Source organism: Sphaeramia orbicularis, chromosome 11 (genome assembly GCF_902148855.1).
Source record: "Sphaeramia orbicularis chromosome 11, fSphaOr1.1, whole genome shotgun sequence".
Classification (NCBI taxonomy): Eukaryota; Metazoa; Chordata; class Actinopteri; order Kurtiformes; family Apogonidae; genus Sphaeramia; species Sphaeramia orbicularis.
In genome coordinates this window covers 56,285,174-56,307,555 of record NC_043967.1, presented here as the reverse complement: position 1 = coordinate 56,307,555, position 22,382 = coordinate 56,285,174, and the positions used below count along the sequence as shown (strand labels likewise).

Here is a 22,382-nt window from a genome sequence, read left to right as displayed (position 1 = left end):
ACAGGGGGTTTGTTAGTCTGTCAACAGTAGAAAACAGTGCTCGAGATTATTTTGTTTCTGGTGATAATGTTTGAGAAGAAAGACTGCCTTGCATTCCTCAGCTGTAGATTATAAGTGTGAAGTTTCCTTTGTAGATGTCAAAATGAATCTGGAGATTTGATTTTCGCCACCTGCGTTCAGCTTTCCGACACTCTTTTTTCATTTTTCACTGCCATGGCATTTCTCCATGGAGATCTTTTCTTGCTAGACAAACCTTCAACTTAATGGGAGCAATGGCGTCTATCACATTTAACATTTTAGAATTAAAGTTATTCACTAGCTCATTGACTGAACCACAAGGCAGGGTTGCTGTAGAAGAAAAAGTATAAACATTTCACTGGTGTTTTCAGTAATGCATCGCTTCTCGATAACTTCTCTCTGATTACTTGTGTGCACAGATAGAGCTGTCAAAGAAAACACAACAGTGATCAGACAGGGCCACATCGCTCACAACAACCTTGTGTATGTTTAAACCCTTGGAGATCAGCAGGTCCAGAGTGTGCCCCCTGTTCTGTGTGGGTTGGACACATGCTGACTCAGCCCAAAGCTGTCCAGAGTACAGTACAGTTCTGTAGCCCCTCTGTCCTGGGGGTCGTCAACATGGATGTTAAAATCCCCAACAATGATTATACAGTCATATTCAGTACAGATTATGGACAGCAGTTCATTAAAATCATCGAAAAAGTCTGTACAGTATTTAGGTGGCCTGTAGACATTTACTAATATGGCTCGAGGGGAGGATTTCAGCTGAAGAGCTACATATTCAAAAGTAGAAAAATTACTGAAAGATTATTTTTTAAATTGGAAAGAGTTTTTGAATAAAACTGCTACTCCCCCTCCTCTCCGATTTACTCTGGCCTCACTTAACTATAGTTGGGAGGGGTTGACTCAATGAGAACAGCTGTGCTGTTGTTTTGATCCAACCAAGTCTCAGTTAAAAACATAAAATCAAGGTTGTGTTCCATGATAAAATCATTGATTAAAAATGTTTTTCCAGCCAACGATCTGATGTTCAGTAAAGCAAGTCAACGTCATAGGAACATCCTCTATAATTGTTGGGACAGACTGTGATTCACAGGGAATGTTTTTTAAGTTTAACAGTCTGGTGCCATCACTTTTGTGCCCCCAGTTTCTCAGCACATTCACCTTTGTTCTTCTGTGACCAATCAAGACAGATTTTGGTAAACTGAAAGCATACAGGGCCCCGGCTTGGCCTGGGACGACTCATGACTGCTGGTAATCCTGCAGCCTGGACCCAGGGCACATCAGTTGGTACGAGTCTTTGGAGTCTGTGTTGGAGGTGGTGGAGGGGCGGGGGGGGGCTGGGCGACGAGTCTTTGGAGCCTGTATTGGAGGTGGTGGCGGTCGACGTGGAGTGCTTATAGGGGAGAAGATAGGAGAGGAACGGGGGGTGCATCTTAGTCCAGCACTGACCAGCTCCTTCATCTGGTCAGTGAACTCCAAGTGGGGTGAGGAGGGAGAGAGGGAGGGTAAGGAGGAGAGAGACCTGGTGGGGGTTTCAGGGGGTGAGGCAGGTGGACCATCAAAGGTGCTGTGGTTGTTGAGGGGGATGGAGGCCTGTGGAGACCCCTCCTCTTCTTGACTCTGACACCTCTTTGGCTCAGAGCACTTCTTGGGTGGGGGTGAATGTTGCTCTTCCTCTGGGTTTTTAATCAGTCGTGTTTTGTCTTTCCCTCTGGATGGTGCCTGTTGTTTAAAGTCCTTGGCAGAGGCGACTGATGTGTGACGCAGGAAGTCAAATAGATTAGATGCCAACAATTTTACTCCTGGCTTGTTCAGGAAAAGTCTGTTCCCTTTGAAAAGGTGTCTTCGCTCCCAAAAGATGTGGAAATGTTCAATAAATTCACTGGGTAGGCAGTACAAGCAGTAGCAAGCCACTTATTTAGAGCCCACAGCCTGCTGAATCTCTCCCCTGCATATCTGCGGTGGTATAGGTCCGCTGATAAACACACCCGCTTTCACAGAGCTCACTGTATTCAGCAACTCGGTGAAGTCCTGTTTTAACACTTCAGACTGTTGTTTAGCAACATCATTCCACCCTACGTGTATTATGATGTTCCTCACAGTTGGGTGTTCAGCCACGATACTCAGAATCTTTTCAGTCATGTTGGAGACCACATCCTTGGGGAAGCAGATCACTTTGGTGTTTTTACTGCACACCCTCTGTACATTCTAATAGTATTGTCACCCACATCAAAGTTGAGGCCCAGGCTTTAGCTTTCCCTGTAGCCTTTTACTGTTCGACATGCTATCAGTCCTTACCCCGCTGTCTGAGGGGATGGTCTGATGGAAATTCAGGGTCCTTCATCGTGGAGAATATCTGTTCTGCAGTTCAATGCTTGACTGTTTTGGAGGTTTGTTGTTCATCCTCCCTTGTACAGTTTTCCATGGCTGTGTCCTTCCAGGTACGGGGGTTGAAGAGGCACTTTGTCTGGGAGGGAGTGCAGGCCAGCCGGTCTCATCACATACCTCAGCTCGCTGTGCTCTGCCTGTTAAACGTCCTCCCATTACCCATGGAAATGATTTGTTCTTTGGCTTTGCCCAAGGTGGTTCCAGGGAGGACTACTATTTGTAGATTTATTAAACAGAACAGAGCCTACCTGTTTCGTGGTAGCTTTGTCTGTGCTCGTTAGCTGTGTGTTAGCCAGCCCCTGTCCACTAATTTGAGCCAGTGGTAGGGTGGTGTCATTTCCACCTAGTCCGTTTACCTCCACATTAACTTCTAGGCGGTGAATTTAGTCTCCAGCACGGCAATTTTCTGCAGAAGTTTGTCAAAGTCGTCGGCAGATAGAGGAGGCATCTTGAAGCTAATTAGCTTAGCTGAGCACTGTCTTTCCAAGTGAGGTGGTACAGGCCTGTGCTGTTGACAGCCCACAGTCAAGAAGCACTGAGGTGGTCATAAAACAGTAAAAATGGCAAAAAAAGTCCTTCGTCTTTTAAGAAGTATGTCTCTGCTCATTAAAGAATATGAGACCTTCTGTCTGCAACTTTTAGTCCAGAATAAGAAAAAAAAAAAAACATCAAAAGAATGTAAGCAAAGCAGGGAGCAAGCAGCAAAAGCGTCTGCACTGCAGCAAAGCAGGAAGTAGAACCCAGATGAAGACCTGAACTGAGCGTGTTCTCCTGCAGAACCCAGTCAATGTTCTGGTTCTGAACTCACCAGGGTCGGACAGGAACATCCCAGACCGTCGGCCGGGTCCAGACTGACCAGAGGACACTGACCCGGAACGCTGCCCTCCTCCGGCCCCTTCGGACTGAAGAACGGACGCCTCAGGATGTGGTTCAGGCTCCCATGAGTCCCGTTGTTTTGAACCGACGGATCTGGAGAACGTCTGGAGGGAACGGAGGAGAACTTTACTCCAGGTCAGTGAACACATCTGGACTCGGTCTCTTTAATTATGAACAAACTCTGACTTTCATTGGATTCAAAACATGTTTATTAATGAGCTGTGTCCCTTTAAATGAAACAGTATTTAAACAGAGTCAGTGGTCAGGACTGACCAATCACAGCCAGGGGAGGAGGAACCCTATAACACTAATGACCTGTAGATATCATGAGTATTTGGTTGGTCTACATTAACTGTGTTTGGTACCTGTTCTGTAGTTTTTTTTAGTTTTTTTTACAGTGTTTATTTGGTATTTTTTGTGCTGTATTCAGCTTCTTTTAGACTTTTTTGGGTCCTTGAACGCCTCATCCCAGACTGCTGTTTTTGCTCATGTTTTCCCAGGTTCAGGTTCTACTGGTGTGAACATGAACCCACCACCTGGACTCTGCGTCCTGAACACCTGGACCACAGGACGGATCAACAACCCCCCACAGACCAAACATCCTCTCAGATGCATCATTAAAGAGTCTGTTTTCTGTTTTTTGGTTTTTGGTTGTTTTTGTGGGTTGAACAGGTGGTCTGATTTCTGCTGGTAATGCCATTAAATCGTCTGTCGTCATGGTAACGCATCCACACTCACCACACATGAGGTTATACAGCTCCACGTTGGAAAAAGGCTCCACCTGGGTGTTGGGTTGAAACTGTGGCCCGTAACTCAGAAACATGGCCTGGAAAAAAGAACACAAGAACCGGTGATAAAAACAGGAGAACCAGAGGAACCTGAAGGTCCCACATGTCCAGACTTACACTGTAAAAAAAAACAAAAAGTCCCATATCTGTTCCAGGTCTGGGACTGTCTCTACAGGGTTACACTGTAAAAAAAAAAAAAAAAAAAGTCCCATATCTGTTCCAGGTCTGGGACTGTCTCTACAGGGTTACACTGTAAAAAAAAAAAAAAGTCCCATATCTGTTCCAGGTCTGGGACTGTCTCTACAGGGTTACACTGTAAAAAAAAAAAAAAAGTCCCATATCTGTTCCAGGTCTGGGACTGTCTCTACAGGGTTACACTGTAAAAAAAAAAAAGTCCCATATCTGTTCCAGGTCTGGGACTGTCTCTACAGGGTTACACTGTAAAAAAAAAAAAAAAAGTCCCATATCTGTTCCAGGTCTGGGACTGTCTCTACAGGGTTACACTGTAAAAAAAAAAAAAGTCCCATATCTGTTCCAGGTCTGGGACTGTCTCTACAGGGTTACACTGTAAAAAAAAAAAAAAAGAGTCCCATATCTGTTCCAGGTCTGGGACTATCTCTAAAGGGTTACACTGTTTGAAAAAAAAAAAGAAAAAAAAAAAAAAAGTGCCAGATCTGTTCCAGGTCTGGGACTTTTTTACAGTGTAACCCTTTGCACCCTTTTACAGAGCACCACCCCACCCCTACTATGAATAAATGAAGGCATTAGTGAGCTGTGATGTCACATAGTGAGCTGTGATGTCACATAGTGAGCTGTGATGTCACACTAGTGTGTATTTGAACTCACGTGCATACTCTCAAAGTCGTTGTCGTAGCCGTGAGCTCCGCCAGAACAAAAGGTCAACGACCCCGGATACCTGAGGACACAACAGACGTCTTATACAGTCTGATCTGACCTCATCTCACCTTACCTTATCACTATCTCACCTTATTTTATCTCACCTTATCTTATCTTACTTTATCTTATCTTATTTTCCCTTACCTTATCTCCCCTTATCTTACTTCATCTTATCTTACTTTCCCTTACCTTATCTCCCCTTATCTTACTTCATCTTACCTTACTTTCCCTTACCTTATCTCCCCTTATCTTATTTCATCTTATCTTTCTTTCCCTTACCTTATCTGCCCTTATCTTACTTCATCTTATCTTACTTTCCCTTACCTTATCTCCCCTTATCTTACTTCATCTTACCTTACTTTCCCTTACCTTATCTCCCCTTATCTTATTTCATCTTATCTTTCTTTCCCTTACCTTATCTGCCCTTATCTTCCTTCATCTTACCTTATCTTCCCTTACCTTATCTGCCCTTATCTTACTTCATCTTATCTTACTTTCCCTTACCTTATCTCCCCTTATCTTACTTCATCTTACCTTACTTTCCCTTACCTTATCTCCCCTTAACTTATTTCATCTTATCTTTCTTTCCCTTACCTTATCTGCCCTTATCTTCCTTCATCTTACCTTATCTTCCTTTCCCTTACCTTATCTGCCCTTATCTTTGTGTGCAGTGTTTTCATCTGGACTCTGTTCACAGACAGAAGGCCTCAGACCAGGGATTAAAGCAAAAATTTTTCATCTGACTGAAAATTTTCTTCTGGTCAAAACCATTGGCCACTGTTAAAAATGATGCAGTCCAATATACTATAGCGTACAAGTTTATCTAGTCAATTTGTCAATACTGTAAAACCCACTGAATGGGAGAGTGTACAGGTGGAGAAGATTAGTAACATGGAGAGAAAACATGTCATGAGTGGTACTGGTGGGGGTCTGGGGGTCCTCCCCAGAACATTTTTAAAGCTTCAGGTCAGTTCTGGTGTTCTGTGGTTCATTTTAAAGGGGATGAAAACCTGTGAAGCAAGTGAAAATAATAACTAGAAGAAAACTTACTACAAAAAATGAGTGAGGCTGCTTCATTTTTTTGCACCATGATCTAATTGGAGTTCTATCGTCTCCCTTCTCATCAAGCCACGCCCACCTCCATCTATTTTCCACACATCTCTCAATAGTTTCCACTTCAGTTCCTCTACAAACGTGTCCATGATGTCGTATATGCTAGCCAAAATAATATGTACGTCATCAAACCTGCGTCCATAACCCCACCACCACCACCACCAATATCATGTTCTCTTTTGATTGGAAGAAATTACGTCAGCTGAAACAGAACTTCTATTCCGTTCCAGATCCTCTCTGAGGGGATTTAAACTACAGTGGCTTTGCAAATACCAAGGCTGTTCCTCATTCATTCAGTTTGATCTGCGTACTGTACCACACACATAGAAATAAGATGATAAACGGGTCCAAATAAAGCACTTATGCAGTCGGGCGCGTAACCGCATAAGGCCGTGGTGCGCACAGCCGCACGCACGGGAAGGGCACATACACACACACACACACACACACACACACACACACACACACACACACACACTAGTCATATACCGTCCAGAGGAGATCAGCTCTGAACCCAAACATGAAGGTCCATGCAGATCAGTTCTGTCTTCTTCCCTTTTCGCTGTGGTTCTTTCAGAATGAAAGCTACTTGTTCGCACTAAACTAAAGTTAGTCTGGAGGCTGAACTTCAGTAAAGCTGAACTGGTCCATGTGTTTGTGAGGCACAGAATGAGCAGAGTTTCCTTCCAAAGAGAAATAGTCATCAGCCTGTCCTCCTGACATAAAAATAAAGAATTATTCTCATCACTGTTAAACCTGTCAGCCCCCTGAGCCTGGGTTCAACACCTGCAGATTCAGGACAGGATCGCGGTGCCGACTGGACTCCGCGAAACACGAGGGGAAGTTACTTCAGTTTGACTTTTTCCCCCTCAATTTTTCCATTTGACGGAAATCCGTCGTGGTGACGGAGAACTTTAATCCCTGCATTAGAGGCAGTGGTGTGGTTTCTCCATTACTGGTGATAATGGTTGGAAACAGTGTCTTTAACTGATGTTTTCCATGTCAGCATTCTTCATTCGACCACTAACAGCTCATGTTGAATCCACATCTGTTTCATGTTTCAGCTGCAGCACCATCACATTATCGCTCTGACAGTCAGACCAAGCTTCTCTGTCTGAACTCCACTGTTCACAGTTAGTTTGGACCTCGTCTGTCAGAGTGCGGTTACCTCTCAAACAGCCACTTAGCATCCACCAGGACGTTGACATCTTCAATTCGACGGCTGTTTGCGAAGTGGAGACGCTTCGGCAGGTTGGACTTCAGATACGCTTTGATCTTTTGGTCTGGTTTCTTACACTAGAATTAAAAAACAAACAAACAACAAACCGCATGATTTCATTAAAACAAAACAACTGAACTGGTCACTAGTTCAGATGCTTTCACAGGGTTCCTACAGGTTTCTACCAGCTCAGTTTCTGACCGTTTTCAGACACTTAGAACTGAATTTAATGCCTATTTCACGCCTGTACTGGCAAAAATATGTGCCTCCTAGAATTTAGGAAATGTATTTATTTACTCCATCTTCTGAGTCATTTCTCAGCAGGAGCCGCAGAGTTAGAGATCATCGGTTCCAAATGTCAGACCAAAGCGTGGAGTTGGAACGAGTGGAAGTGAGTCGACAAACTTGACTGTCTTTATAGTTTAGACATTTAACACATTTAAACACAACCCAGTCACCAGGTTTATGGAAACAGAACTGAAGAGCGACCACAGCAAATGGAACACCTTTAAAGACACACAGGTGTTACATGTACTTTTGTACATTCAACACTTTTAAGAGTTTTGATGACCCCCATGGGAACCAAGGTTATTATCGTTAAGGAAAACTAACGAAATGACCAGAACTAGAACTGTAAAAACATTTTCTTTAACTGAAGTAAATTAAAACTAGAATTAAAAGAAAAAAACATAACTGACTGAAACTGTACTGTGTGTTTACAAAACTAACTATAACAGATAAAAATTATGGATCAAATTCCCTTCGTTTTTGTCTTTTGTCAACGTCGGATTGATACAAAATCGATTTCTTTGTCTCTCTCAGTTTTCTGTGCTGTCTCCATACGACACTTTTTGCTCCGTCACTTGTGTTCACTTGTGGTTTCCAGTCGTCTTCTGGTCCCCACTCTACCTGGAAACATGGAGACTAAAGCAGCAGAGTCCTGTCTGGGATTGATTTGAATAGGAGCACAGAGAAGAAGAGAAAAGAGACCACTGAACTACAACTGAACTACAACTGAACTACAACTGAACTACAACTAAACTACAACTGAACTACAACTGAACTACAACTGAACTACAACTAAACTACAACTGAACTACAACTGAACTACAACTGAACTACAACTGAACTACAACTAAACTAAAACTGAACTAAACTAAACTAAAACTGAACTACAACTAAACAACTGAACTACAACTGAACTAAACTGAACTACAACTAAACTACAACTGAACTACAGCTGAACTAAAACTGAACTACAACTGAACTAAAACTGAACTACAACTAAACTACAACTGAACTACAACTGAACTACAACTGAACTACAACTGAACTACAACTGAACTACAACTAAACTACAACTAAACTACAACTAAACTAAACTGAACTACAACTAAACTAAAACTGAACTACAACTAAACTACAACTGAACTACAACTGAACTAAAACTGAACTACAACTAAACTACAACTGAACTACAACTGAACTAAAACTGAACTAAAACTGAACTACAACTAAACTACAACTAAACTACAACTGAACTACAACTAAACTACAACTGAACTACAACTAAACTAAAACTGAACTACAACTGAACTACAACTGAACTAAAAGTGAACTACAACTAAACTACAACTGAACTACAACTGAACTACAACTAAACTACAACTAAACTACAACTGAACTACAACTGAACTACAACTAAACTAAAACTGAACTACAACTGAACTACAACTAAACTAAAACTGAGCTACAATTAAACTACAACTGAACTACAACTGAACTACAACTAAACTAAAACTGAACTACAACTGAACTACAACTAAACTACAACTGAACTACAACTGAACTACAACTAAACTAAACTGAACTACAACTAAACTACAACTGAACTACAACTAAACTACAACTGAACTACAACTGAACTACAACTAAACTAAAACTGAACTACAACTGAACTACAACTAAACTACAACTGAACTACAACTAAACTACAACTGAACTACAACTAAACTACAACTGAACTACAACTAAACTACAACTAAGCATTTAGAGAAAAACGAAAACTAATAAAAACTATCAAACCTGCTCTAAAAACAAATTAAAATGAACTGAATTAGAGAAAAAAAGGCAAAACTAAATAAAACTAAACTAGAATGAAAAATCCCAAACTATTAGAACTTTGGCGTGAACGGTGCTTTCACTGGATAATTACTGCAGTAATTAATGTGCTTTTGCTTGTTATTATTTTTTTTAACTTTATTTTTCTTATTTTACTACAAACATGGTTAAACATACATAAAACAAACAGGAGGATCAGGGAGCCACAACTTAAAATAGGAAAAATAATAAATGAATAAATCTGCGTTCTCACTCAGTGTAAATGTGTCAGGTCGCATTTCTGACGTTACTGAGCGAAGAAGAGGCTCCACTTTTTCCACTGTCCTTCTCCACTTTTGTGTCTTCAGATTATACATGATCTGCTCCATATGATGGAACTGATTCACAATATTTATGAAGGTGTTCACAAAAGGCTGTGGTTTTGAAGCCAGCATCTCATGACAGGTAGTGATTAATGTGTAAAACCAAGTTTACGGTGTTCACAAATAGAGAAAAGGAAGAACATGTTTCATTGTCTATTAATAGGGTTACGATTGAGAAGGTTTCAGAAATTCGTTTTTTGGGTGTAATAGTGGACGATAAATTAACATGGAAGTCACATACTGCTGATGTTTAAAAAAAAAAAAAGGAGTCTAAAATATTTCTGTATTGAGTAAAGCAAAATATGTGTTGGATTATAAAGCAATGACCATTTGATATTGTTGACTTATTCTGCCATATTGAGTTCTTGTATTCAAGTGTTGTACGTACCTTATGTTAAATGGAAGTTGAATGTGACTGACGAGTTTTAAAATGTCAGATGGACGTCATACATAATGAACCAAAATGGAGAAGAGGAAATGTACAGTTATTAGTTGTCTGCTTAATCTATACAGGGTGAGTCAGAAAAAACGCTCTTTTCATTTAAAGAAATTGTACCACTGAAATGGAAATGCTTATTTTTCTTTTGATTCTACAGTCATATTGATGTGGTTATTGAGCATGTCTGGCGATTGAATCATTGATTTATGGCATAGCATAACAGAGGGAATGTCCATTGTTTATTGTGCACCGAAATACCTGCCAACACAGTTTATGCCACCGTGAATGAAACTGAAATTGTCAACCATTACAGCATGTTTACTCGCCATCAAAATGTTTTGTCTCAACGAAGTCGTCCGGCACGACCTTCAACCTGGCTACCGTTCAGACTGATGCAAATCTGTGCTCGTTGTCGCATCTCTAACACAGCTCTTCTCGCCATTCGTGTTCGTCGTAGGGCTTGGATTTCAGCCGTGATGCGATTTCGGAGTTCCTGAAGAGTTTGTGGAACAGTCTGATACACACGGTTTTTAAGATACCCCCACAAGAAAAAGGGAAGCGGTCTTGAAACTGCCGGATGGTTTCTTGGACGCTACCAGTTTGGCAGAATTTTGTCACCATGAAAGCTCTCTGCACATCCGTAAACTGTGGTCTTGCCATGATGAAAACTCCCTGGGCACTGTCATGTAGGCCTATGTCCTGAGTGTGAAAGCAAAGCCCCGACTCCTGGAATTGTTGTCAATTTCAAGTTTGTTCACTGTGGCATACATTGTGTTGGCAGGTATTTCAGTGCCCAATAAACAATGGACCTTCTCTCTCTTATGCAATGCAATAAATCTATGACTACATCACCAGACATGCTCCATAACCACATCAATATGACTGTATGGTCAAAAGGAAAATCAGTGTTTCCGTTTTAGCAGTACAATTTCTTTAAATGGAAAGAGCGTTTTTTCTGACTCACCCTGTACATTACAAAGTTGTTTTGCTTGAAGAGTCTTTTCATTTTTGCAAGTCTAAGTAATATTCTGAGAAATATTCTTATAACAGTATTATTCTTTTTATTTTAGAGGTACTGAGCAGTCAGGTTTGATTCATGTGTGTGTGGTTTAGATGAACTCACACCTGTCTGGGCTGAACTTGGAGAAAGGTCAATTGCGACGAGAAAGATCTAATCTTCCAGCTTTAGAAAGTAGTTATGGTAAAGAGCATAGAGCAGAAAAAACAGATTTTGAACCTGGGGAATTTTTGTGGTCCAGACATGTTAGCCTAACAGTGCAGGTGTTAAGGAAGAGCTGTGCACATGCAAAAGCATGAGCTGTTCTTAGAATGAGCTGATGGAGTGACTGACATGTTCTGCCCAGTAATGACCATCAACCAATAATACGCAGATGACCAATGATGTCACTGAATAATGGGAGTGTCCAGAGTCACTAAAGAGTATAAAAGGTAACAAAGGAAACTCTTTACTGTGGCTTTTCTTTTACTCTCTGTGATGAAATGTGTTTGATGCTACAATCTTTTTGTAACTTTTTAAGCAATAAATCAAGCTATTGTTTTAACTTTTTAAAACCTAACACCTTCTTTTTTGTGAGTTCTTCATTTCTCCTGGTTTGGTCCGTCCATCCTGAACAGAACTGGTGAGTTAATTTAACTTACGTGACCCCCCCCCCTCTGGTCAGCAGCCTAAATGCAGTAGTCCAGAGCCACCGTTGGTCTATCAGTCTCTAGAACACGCAGCCTTTTGTCCAGATAACCAGAGATTTTGGTACCAAGGTGGTTTAAAGTTTAAAGAAACTGGGGCAGTAGTTCATTAACCCAAATAAATTGTGGTTTTTGAGATTTACTGCTTGCTGCGTGTTTACAGAAGTATGGGCCAAAACATATATGAGGAACACAAAGCCATTATTATGACAAACAAGAGCAAAAAGAATCATGTCTAATGTTAATTTCAGGGAACATACAAATGAGTTGTTTATTAAATCAGGATTGTTTCAGTTTACAGAGTTAGCTGAATTAAGGACAGTGTTGATTATGTTTAGAGCAAGAAACGGACTTTTGCTGCAAATTTGCAGATTATTTGTTTTAGTTTGACAGGATGAAGAACAGAGAAGGAGGTTTAATTTGAAACAGCAAAGGGTTCAGACTAATGTGAAGAAAATGTGTTTGTTGTGTGGGTGTCAGGGTGTGGAATTCTGTGGCAATGGAAAAGAAGAGCTGCACAAATATTTAAGAATTTAAGAGGTTGTATAAGGACAGAAAAGAGAAGCTTTATAAAAGCATGAAATGAAATAATTTGACTTTTGGAGTTTGGGTTGTTTCATTTGTATTGACCATCATGTAAACTGCTTTTTACTGTAAACTGTGACGGCAACCTATCTGATGGAAGCAGATGTTTGAAGAAAGGAGCAGGTATTAGAAGTGTTCTTCACTCTGCTCATTTCCAATCATTTAGGTTGGAATGAGTAAATAAAATGAAAAATGAAAATAAATGTTTTAGTTCTTTAAGACTTTAACTCATGTACGAGGAGCTTCAACCATCAGTTTGTAGAAAAACATAAAGACTGGCCTGAGGTTTAACTAAACTAAACTAAACTAAACTATAGCCAAACCCAGTTTACAGACGGTATGAACCAGGGCTGTCCCAACTCCTGTTCATTCAGGTTCCACATTCAGCCCAGTATGACCTGAAATGGAGCGGACCAGTCAAAGAAGAACACTGACAAAAGTACAGATACATTATGAAACTGTTGACGTTTACAGAGTTTCCTTAAAAATGTGAATAATATGAACAACCTGAAATTTATTAAGAAAAATAAGTGTAATTTTCCCAGTATTCTGCCTCAGTTTATCATCAGTGGATCTACAAACACCACACATTTAATAACAGACAGAATATATTAAAACTGGACTTATTTTTCTGAAGACATTTCAGTTTGTTCATATCTTGTCAGGATAGTTTCTAAATGTCAACATTTCATGTAATTTTACTTTTTTTTTTTTTTTTTACATTAAAATAAAGAGCAAATTTTGTACTTGTCCTTATTTACAGGTTATTCTGATAGTATTTGACTGGTTCTGATCCACTTCAGAACATACTGGTCTGTATGTGAACCTGAACTAAAAGGATTTTAACATTAATTGTTAATATTGTCAATTTTTTTGTAACATTTTGAGTAATTGTTTTACTTTTCAGTAATTAGTAATGTTCCACAAATTCATCCCACAGGCCGGACTGGAACCTTTGGTGGGCCGGTTTTGGCCCACAGGCCCGCATGTTTGACACCTGTGATCAAAACAGACTAAACCACAGGTGTCAAACCTGCGTCCTAAGGTCCAAAACGGTCTTGCCAAAGGTTCCACTCCAGCCTGATGGGAGAACTTTGTAAAAGTGCGGAAGATCTGAACAGCTCAGGGCGTCGAACTCCAAAATAACAGCATAATAACCTAAAATAATGCCTCCAAATGTTCCTCTGGGTTAATGTAAATAAAATAATATTACATCATGCCTCCTAAATAAGGCAACACCAATTTTTTTCTCTTTGATTTATTGCAAAGAACATTAAATTCTGATATCTTTTAATAATAAAACGTCAAAAACCTGAACATATATGAACACCTGGAATGTCTAAAGAAAAATCAGTGTAATTTTAACAACATTCTGCCTGTTTTGTGTCTGGGTAGATCTGATCTGTAACGCCACATGTAGAAATCATAAGTTGAGGCAGAATATTGATCAATTTTTCTTATTTTTCTTCAGAATGTCAGTTTTTTCAGGGTTATTCACATCTTTTTTGTTTGGATAGTTTGTAAAATGTAAATGATTTCATAATTTAATGTTACTAGCAGCATTGTACCCGTGGTGCCATTGTACGATAGCACCCTCCCATGGTTGCAACAGCGGCACTGCACCTGTACACCCTTCTGTGCTGGTACATGCATCGGACAAAGACGCGCCGGACACCGGGTGGACATCGATGGGACATGGGGCGGGACCAAACATGTGTTATATAGTAGGATTTTTTTTCTTACAAAAAATGTGCAGTTGTCATTATTTATCTGTTGTTCTGTTATTATTTGGTCCAGTCCACTGCAGGTCAAACTGGGCTGAATGTGGAACCTGAAAGAAATGAGTTGGACAGGCCTGGACTAAACGGTGGTTAAACCAGTAAAACAGACAATAAAACTAAACAAAAATGGTTAACTTCGACTAAAAATTGGCAAAATAAAAAAGTTTTAATGTCCGTGTGTGTTGGCGTCATGTTTTATCAGAATCAACACCTGTCAGGTTCTGCTGACGTCAGAACCACATTGGTCTAAAACCACCAGCGGACCGGACCTGCTGCTGTGTTCTGATCTGTTACTGAGCCCAGATATCACAGATAGGTGGTGGATTCACAAACCTTCATCAGATAACTGGACTTATTTAGGTTAGTTTGGCCCTAAACCGTCTGCACTTGAACTTCCTGAAGTGTTGACGTTAAACACTTACAGTCATGTTGGCCACCAGTCCAGGAGAGTCCACTGGGACGGAAACAGAAACACAGGTTAGAACCAGAACCACACCAGTCCACACATTCACCCATGAACAGCAGGGTTCAGTTTGAGTCTGGAAAACTGACACAAGCTTCAGAAGAAGAAGATTTATAATAATAATAACTAGAAGCACTCAGCGAGCGCAGACCTCTGCCCAAGGCAGACCAAAATGAAGAAAAACAAAAGAATATTACAATATGATAAATAAGATGGAGAAGGAAAAAAAATATTCAATTACCAATAAATGAACAAAATTAATCCAAAAAATAAAAAAAGAGGAAATCAGCCACAAATGAACAAAATTGAAAAAACACAAACAGGCAACAAAATGAAGAAAAACTTTTACAATATGATAAATAAGATGGAGAAAATAAACAACAAAATGAACAGAAATGAAGGAAAAAACCATCAATTCCCAATAAACTGGATCGAAGTGAGTCTGAATGGGTTCAGGGTTCAGTGTGTGATGTGTGCGTTCCTCAGTGTGTGATGTGTGTGTTCCCTCAGTGGTGATGTGTGTTCCCTCAGTGTGTGATGTGTGCGTTCCCTCAGTGTGTGATGTGTGCGTTCCCTCACAGACGGTGTGTTTGTCCTTGGCTCGGATCCGTCCAAACGGTCCCTCCGTCACCCACAGACTCCTGATGTCTCCAACCAGGTCCTCCAGAACCTCCATCCTGTCACAGCTGGTGGACTCCATCCCTGTGGATGTCACACACACACACGCACGCACACATACACGTTACAAATGTGTTTGGGTGAACACATGTTTATTTCCTTTGTGTGTATTGGAACAACACAAAAAAGGAGAAGAAAAAAAGCTGAAAGTGACCAAATTTGACACTAAACTCCAAAACTGGACTGGACAGAATAATCGGCCCCTTTGAATCCTTTTCTTTCAAACGTGGCTGGTTTAAACTGCCCTGGGGTCAGTTACAGGTGTTTACAGTACAGACGTCACACCTGAACCAAGGGTCTAATAGTTTTGAATTTTTCATCAAAGTTTAGTTTTATTTAGCTTGAACTTTTTTTCTCTAATTCATTCAGTTCATTTTAATTAGTTTTAGAGCAGGTTTGATAGTTTTTGCTAGTTTTAATTTTTTTCTAAATACTTAGTTGTAGTTCAGTTGTAGTTCAGTTGTAGTTCAGTGGTCTCTTTTCTCTTCTTCTCTGTGCTCCTATTCAAATCAATCCCAGACAGGACTCTGCTGCTTTAGTCTCCATGTTTCCAGGTAGAGTGGGGACCAGAAGACGACTGGAAACCACAAGTGAACACAAGTGACGGAGCAAAAAGTGTCGTATGGTGCCACTAGCTAAAACTGCTAGAACGAAATAAATCGCTTTTGTATCAGTCCGACATTGACAGGCGAAAACGAAGAGAATTTATCCATAATTTTTTATCTGTTTTAGTTAGTTTTGTAAACACACAATACAGTTTCACTTAGTTATGTTTTTTCTTTTAATTATAGTTTTTATTTATTCCAGTTAACGAAAATGTTTTTATAATTCTAGTTTTCATCGTTTCATTAGTTTCATTAACAATAACCTTGACCTGAAGCAGGTTAGAATGTCTAAAAGCAGACTAAAGCTTTGTGTTGGGCTGTGTAGGTCAGACCAAACATGGAGAGGAGGAAGAAGAGCCAAGAATGATTAAAACTGTGGAGAAACATGAACAATCTGAGGGTTCTAAGACCATGTCCACAGACCCTGAAGGCCCTTTGTCCACAATATAATCAAGAAGTTTCAAACCCATGGAATCACATCAAATTTTATTTATATAGTGCCAAACCATAACAGAAGTTATCTCATGACAATTTACATAAGGAGCTGGTTGAAACCAGACTCTAAGCCAATTTACAGAAACCCAACAGGAACTGTGGCTAACATCCCTGGACGGGGTCGGAAGAGTATGATTAATGAAAGAATGCGACACAGGATAGTTCAAACGGGGATAAACAGCCTGAGTCAACTTCCACACAGATCCAGGAGGTCGGTCCTGGAGGTTCAGGGTCCACAGGTATGAGCTCAGACCAGACGGTGTCTTTTAAAAGAGATGAAGCGGGTGGAAGCAGACCAAGAAGAGCCCCCCCCCCCGTGACACTGACACACACAAGAAAAAAAACAGACCGGAGTTTGAAAAGATGGATCTGAACGAGCCTCGACCCTTCTGGGAGGATGTGTTGTGGACAGATGAGATTAAGGTAGACCTGGTTTTATAAACACGTCATTTTACTGAACACAGACGAAGGAATGAGGCCGACAAAGAACAGAACACAGAACCCACAGTCAAACGGATCAGTCTGACGGTGGTGGTTCAAATATGTTTTAGAAGAATAGAATAGAATGCCTTTATTGTCATTATACATTTGTACAACGAAATTGTAAGTGACAACTCTCTGGTGATGCGTAGTGCAAAAGTTGAAAGAAGAAAGGAAGTGTAAATATATCTACAGTATAAAAACAGACATTTCACCAACCGAGAAAAACAAAACAAAAGGAAACAGTAGAGCTAAGTATATATTGCCCTTTGACCCTGGCTGAACACTATGACTTATGTTAAGTATAGGTCCTGTGTGAGGCATTGTCATTACAGTGTGTTCAGCACCCGTATTGCACTTGGATAAAATGTGCTGCTAAATCTGGAGGTGCGGGCCTGGATGGACCTGTACCTCCTCCTGAGGGCAACAGTGAGAACAGGCTGTGTCCAGGATGTGAACTGTCGAGGGTGATGCTTCTGGCCCCTCGCAGACACCTGCTGTTACAGATGTCTGACACAGAGGACAGCTGGACTCCTATGATGCTCTGGGCTGACTTCCTGACTCTTTCCAGAACCTTCTTGTCAGCCTGAGAGCTGCTCCCATACCACACTAAGATGTTGTTGGTAAGGATGCTCTCCACGAACATCTATAGAAGGACAGCAGCAGTTCCTGGGACAGGTTCACCTTACTCAGTGACCTTAAAAAGTACAGGCGCTGCCGTGCTTTTTTCACAAGGGCACTGGTGTTTCTGCCCCATGTGAGGTCCTGAGAAATGTATGTACCCAGGAATCTGAAGTCACTGACCCTCTCCACAGTGTCCCCTCGGATCAGAAGGGGAGGGGGATCCTCCCTCTTCCTCCTGAAGTCCAGCACCAACTCCTTTGTTTCGAGGAGTTGAGTGCTAGATTATTAAGGGAACACCAGGTGGTGAGGTTCAGGACCTCCTCTCTGTAGGCCGTTTCATCATTGTTGTGGATCAGCCCCACCACAGTAGTGTCATCTGCAGATTTGACCAGGAGGTTGCTGTTGTGGATTGGTGCGCAGTCAGGGTGTACAAAGTGTACAGCATGGGGCTGAGCACACAGCCCTGGGGGCCCCAGTACTCACTGTCAGGACAGAAGAGTGATGAGGCCCCATCCTGACTGACTGCAGACGGTTGGTAAGAAAATCACCAGTCCATCTGCAGGTGTGCTCGCCAATACCCAGACTGCGCAGTTTGGACAACAGTCTGCTTGGAAGGAGTGTATTAAAAGCAGAACTGAAGTCCACAAACAACATCCTTGCATAAGTGCCAGATGTTCCAGATGTTTACACACTGTGTGAAGGGCTGTGTTAATGGCACCTGTGGACCTGTTGGCTCTATATGCAAATTGGTGCTAATCAAGGCTGGGAGGCACAAAGATTTGATGTGCCGTAGCACCAGTCTTTCAAAGCACTTCATCACTTCATCACTTCTGTTCCTTCTGGGTACACTGACTGTGTCCAAGGCATCATGAAATCTGGAGACCATCAGAAGATTTTGGGTCTAACGTAGGGCCTAGAGTCTGAAAGCTGGGTAAGAGGTCAGAGGTCATGGGTGTTCCAGCGGGACAATGACCCAAAACATATGTCCAAAAGCAGCAAGAAGCCCCTTTAGAGATGACTGTAATATTAAACCTCAGTCCTCTCCTCAGTTTCATTCGTCCGTTCCTCATGCTGAACAGTTTCTTAGTTCCATCCACCACAAACAAACCATGTGTTTACATTCAGAACCAGGAGGGAACTGGACATCTGAGGAATTTTGTCGCGACGTGCATTGTGGGAAACGTCGGTTCGTGCAGCCTCCTGACAGCAGCAGCTGGAACAGACACGGCGCAGAAGCGGCAGGAGCCCTTCCCTCTGTGCATATTCCTCCAGACATTTCCGCGTTTCAGCCGTTTCCGAGTCATGTTTGTTTCATCCATATAATATTATACGGCTGCGCTGCTGCTGTCACTGTTAGGCGGCGGTGCAAACCTCCATTTCCCACAATGCACGTTGCCACAAAATTTCTCAGATGCCCAGTTCCCTCCTGGTTCTGAATGTGAACACATGGTTTGTTTCTGGTGAATGGAACTAAGAAACTGTTCACCGTGAGGAAGAGATTCAGCTGAGGAATGACACACAGACCAACAGACGAATGAAACTGAGGACATGACTGATGATGGACAGATCTGAGGAAAACTGGTCATGAAAGTCTCCCGCAGCTTTAAGTAAGTCAACAGACCCCCCCCCCCCCCCTTTTGTTTTTTGTGTATGTGTACATGTGAGTGCAGGCGTAGTGTTCTTGTTCTGACACACATATTGGATACTATATATGACTGTTTTATATAGTCATTGCTTGAATTTCAATAAAAAGAGTTTAAAAATAAATAAAAAAAATAAAGCCCTTAAAAGTGAAAAAAAAAAATAAAATTTTTTTTTTAAAAAGCACCAAGAAATGGTTGAAGACAAAGCGTTGTAGAATTGTGAACGGTCAGCCACGAGTCCAGATGTAAACCCAACTGAACAGCTGTGGACAGACCTGGAAACGACTGTTAGAAGAAGAGCACCTTTAAATCTGACAGACCTGGAAACGACTGTTAGAAGAAGAGCACCTTTAAATCTGACAGACCTGGAAACGACTGTTAGAAGAAGGCACCTTTAAATCTGACAGACCTGGAGCAGTCTGAAGAAGAACAAGAAGAGGAAGAAGAGGAGAAGACGAAGAAGAGGAAGAAGGAGAAGGAGAAGAGGAAGAAGAATGGTCCAGAACTCCAGTTCAGAGGTGAAAGCAGCTGGTTCTTAGTTAAAGGAAGAGGTTGATTTCAGTTCTTCTTTCCAAAGACTGTGGAGCCAATATTAAATTCAGTCCAGCCCTTTTTGGGGTTTTGCGTAAAACTGAGTAAAATTTGACTTTTTTCTTCAGTTTTTTTTTTTTTTTTTGTGTGTTGTTCCAGTGCATATAAAGGAATTAAACATGTAAATACCAAAGACATGTGTAAGTGCAATAATTTATAGAAGAAAGTATGGATTTACTGGAAAACTCCAGGGGGAGAGAGACAGAGATAAAGAGAGAGAGAAACGAGATAGATAGATAGATAGATCGATAGATCGATAGATTGATGATAGATAATTCTTTCCTTCTACTTTAATTCTATCTGTAACTCAAACATGTTCATAGGGTGTTGTGGTTCTGGTTCTGGACTCAGGCGGTTCACTGCAGTGAATCATTCCACTGTGTAGATGTGTGACGGTGCGTTCAGGGGCAGTGGGACGTCTGGTGTTTCCTGTGTTCTTGCTGTCTCTGTCGGTTCTGTTCCTCAGCTCTCATTGGTTTAAATACAGTCTGACTGTAAACGAACCCATGTGACCGGTGTCGATGCGCGGCCTTACCGTGATCGGCCACGATGATGACGTTGACGCAGCGGTGGAGGCGGAGCTGTTTCAGGCCGTTCATGAGCTGAGCCATGATCCGGTCCACGCCCTGAAGAGCTTCGATCAGCTGGAGGAAACAGGAAGTACAACCGTCAGCACATGGACTGGGAACAGACCTGGGATAGTCCCACCGTTTAACACACAGACGTATTCTTATATAATAATACGATAATAATAATAATAGATCACATTTATATCGTGCTTTTTTGGACACTCAAAGATGCTTCACAGACAAAAAAAAAGAAGCAGAGAAAAAAAAAAGAGAGGCTGAAGAAAATGCCAGTTTGAACAGGTGACTTTTCAGCAGTGATCTGAAGTTTTGGTTTGACTCTGAGTTCCTGATGTTTGGTGGGGGGGTGGGGGGGCTGCAGCAAAGGCTTGCCCCCCCCCCTCCCCCAGGTCTGGTGCTTTGTCCTAGTGGTGGGAGTGAGGATCTGAAACTGGAATGTCTGTAAAACAGAATTTCAGTTTGAACACAGTTTGAACGTTTGGTGATAGAACATTAGATCCTGCTGGGATCAAATACAAATGTGTTCAGTGTTTGTGCAGAGTTCTGCTGGAATTCAACTGTTCCAGGAAATAATGATTTTGTAAAAAGAAATAAACAAAAAAATTGCATTTTTAACAGCATCATGATATATTGTCATATATCGTACTGTGATCCCAGTATGGTGATTTGTATCATATCGTCAGATTCTTGCTGATACTCAGCCCTAGTGTTCAGTGGGCTGATAGTGGAGGAGCAGGCTTTAAGGAGTGGAGAAGACAGGGTGAAGGTGACAGGTGGATGAGCTCATGGTGGAGGAGTGTGGTGTCAGAGAGGGATAAGGAGGGCAAAGGAGGAAAGAGTGTGGTCTGAGGGTGAGGTGGGGGGGGTGGAGGAGAGAGAGGAGTTCAGTGGTATGTGTGGTTTGGATTCTGGAGTGGGAAAATGACAAGTAGGTATCGCATTTTTGCAGAGAATGTGGAGGAGATGTTGTCCTTGGGTTTGGTGAGGTGAGCACGTGTGTGTGTGTGTGTGTGTGTGGGGGGGGGGGGTCTGACTTGGAGTAGTAGTTGGTACCAGGCAGTGTCCAGAGGTGTGTGTGTTCAGAGGTGTGTGTGTGTTCAGAGGTGTGTGTGTGTGTTCAGAGGTGTGTGTGTGTGTGTTCAGAGGTGTGTGTGTGTGTGTTGTTCAGAGGTGTGTGTGTGTGTTCAGAGGTGTGTGTGTGTTCAGAAGTGTGTGTACAGAAGTGTGTGTTCAGAAGTGTGTGTGTTCAGAAGTGTGTGTGTAGGTGTGTTCAGAGGTGTGTGTTCAGAGGTGTGTGTGTGTGTTCAGAGGTGTGTGTGTGTCCAGAGGTGTGTGTTCAGAGGTGTGTGTGTTCAGAGCTGTGCTGTAGGTGGAGGAGGTGATGTGTTTGGAGGTTTCAGCGTGGACATTGAGACCAGTTTTCTTTTCTTCAGTCTTTCTAGTTGTCTGTGTTTTTAGATTGTACAGTTCTGGGGTGAACCAAAGGGTGGAAGTGGAGAAGGAAACATTTTTTACCGGTTCCGGTTCTGGTTCTTCATGCACATTTGTTTTGGTCTTTGTAAACTCTGAAATTTCCCGTCAGTGTCACAACAGTGTGGTTTTTTATTGCAAACATTAAAAATATCCCATAACAGAGTTAGTGTTCAAACAGAGAATGGACTGGAAAAGGGCAACAGTCATATATATATATATATATATATATATATATACAGGGTGGGGAAGCAAAATGTACACTATTTTGAGGCAGGGATTGAAAGACAGTGTATGACCAATGAGTTTATTGAAAGTCATGAGAATTTATTTGCCACAAGAAAATGTCCATAATAGAAAATGTTTTTATTCTATGTGTCCTCCTTCTTTCTCAATAACTGCCTTCACACACTTCCTGAAACTTGCGCAAGTGTTCCTCAAATATTGGG

General features: G+C 41.5%; 1 protein-coding gene across 1 annotated transcript in view; it reads right to left on the bottom strand.

Moving 5' to 3' along the window:
- Positions 1–2,782: 2,782 nt before the first annotated feature.
- The window catches only part of LOC115428206 (venom phosphodiesterase 1-like), a 44,687-nt gene continuing 25,087 nt past the window's right edge, over positions 2,783–22,382 (bottom strand). Inside the window, exons 12-19 of the mRNA XM_030147042.1 lie at positions 20,412–20,520; positions 15,340–15,462; positions 14,720–14,751; positions 7,255–7,382; positions 4,923–4,992; positions 4,023–4,114; positions 3,221–3,392; positions 2,783–2,947 (exon numbers count right to left, since the gene is read on the bottom strand). Of these exons, the coding sequence (XP_030002902.1) occupies positions 2,783–2,947; positions 3,221–3,392; positions 4,023–4,114; positions 4,923–4,992; positions 7,255–7,382; positions 14,720–14,751; positions 15,340–15,462; positions 20,412–20,520 (891 nt within the window). The remainder of the gene's footprint in view (positions 2,948–3,220; positions 3,393–4,022; positions 4,115–4,922; positions 4,993–7,254; positions 7,383–14,719; positions 14,752–15,339; positions 15,463–20,411; positions 20,521–22,382) is intronic.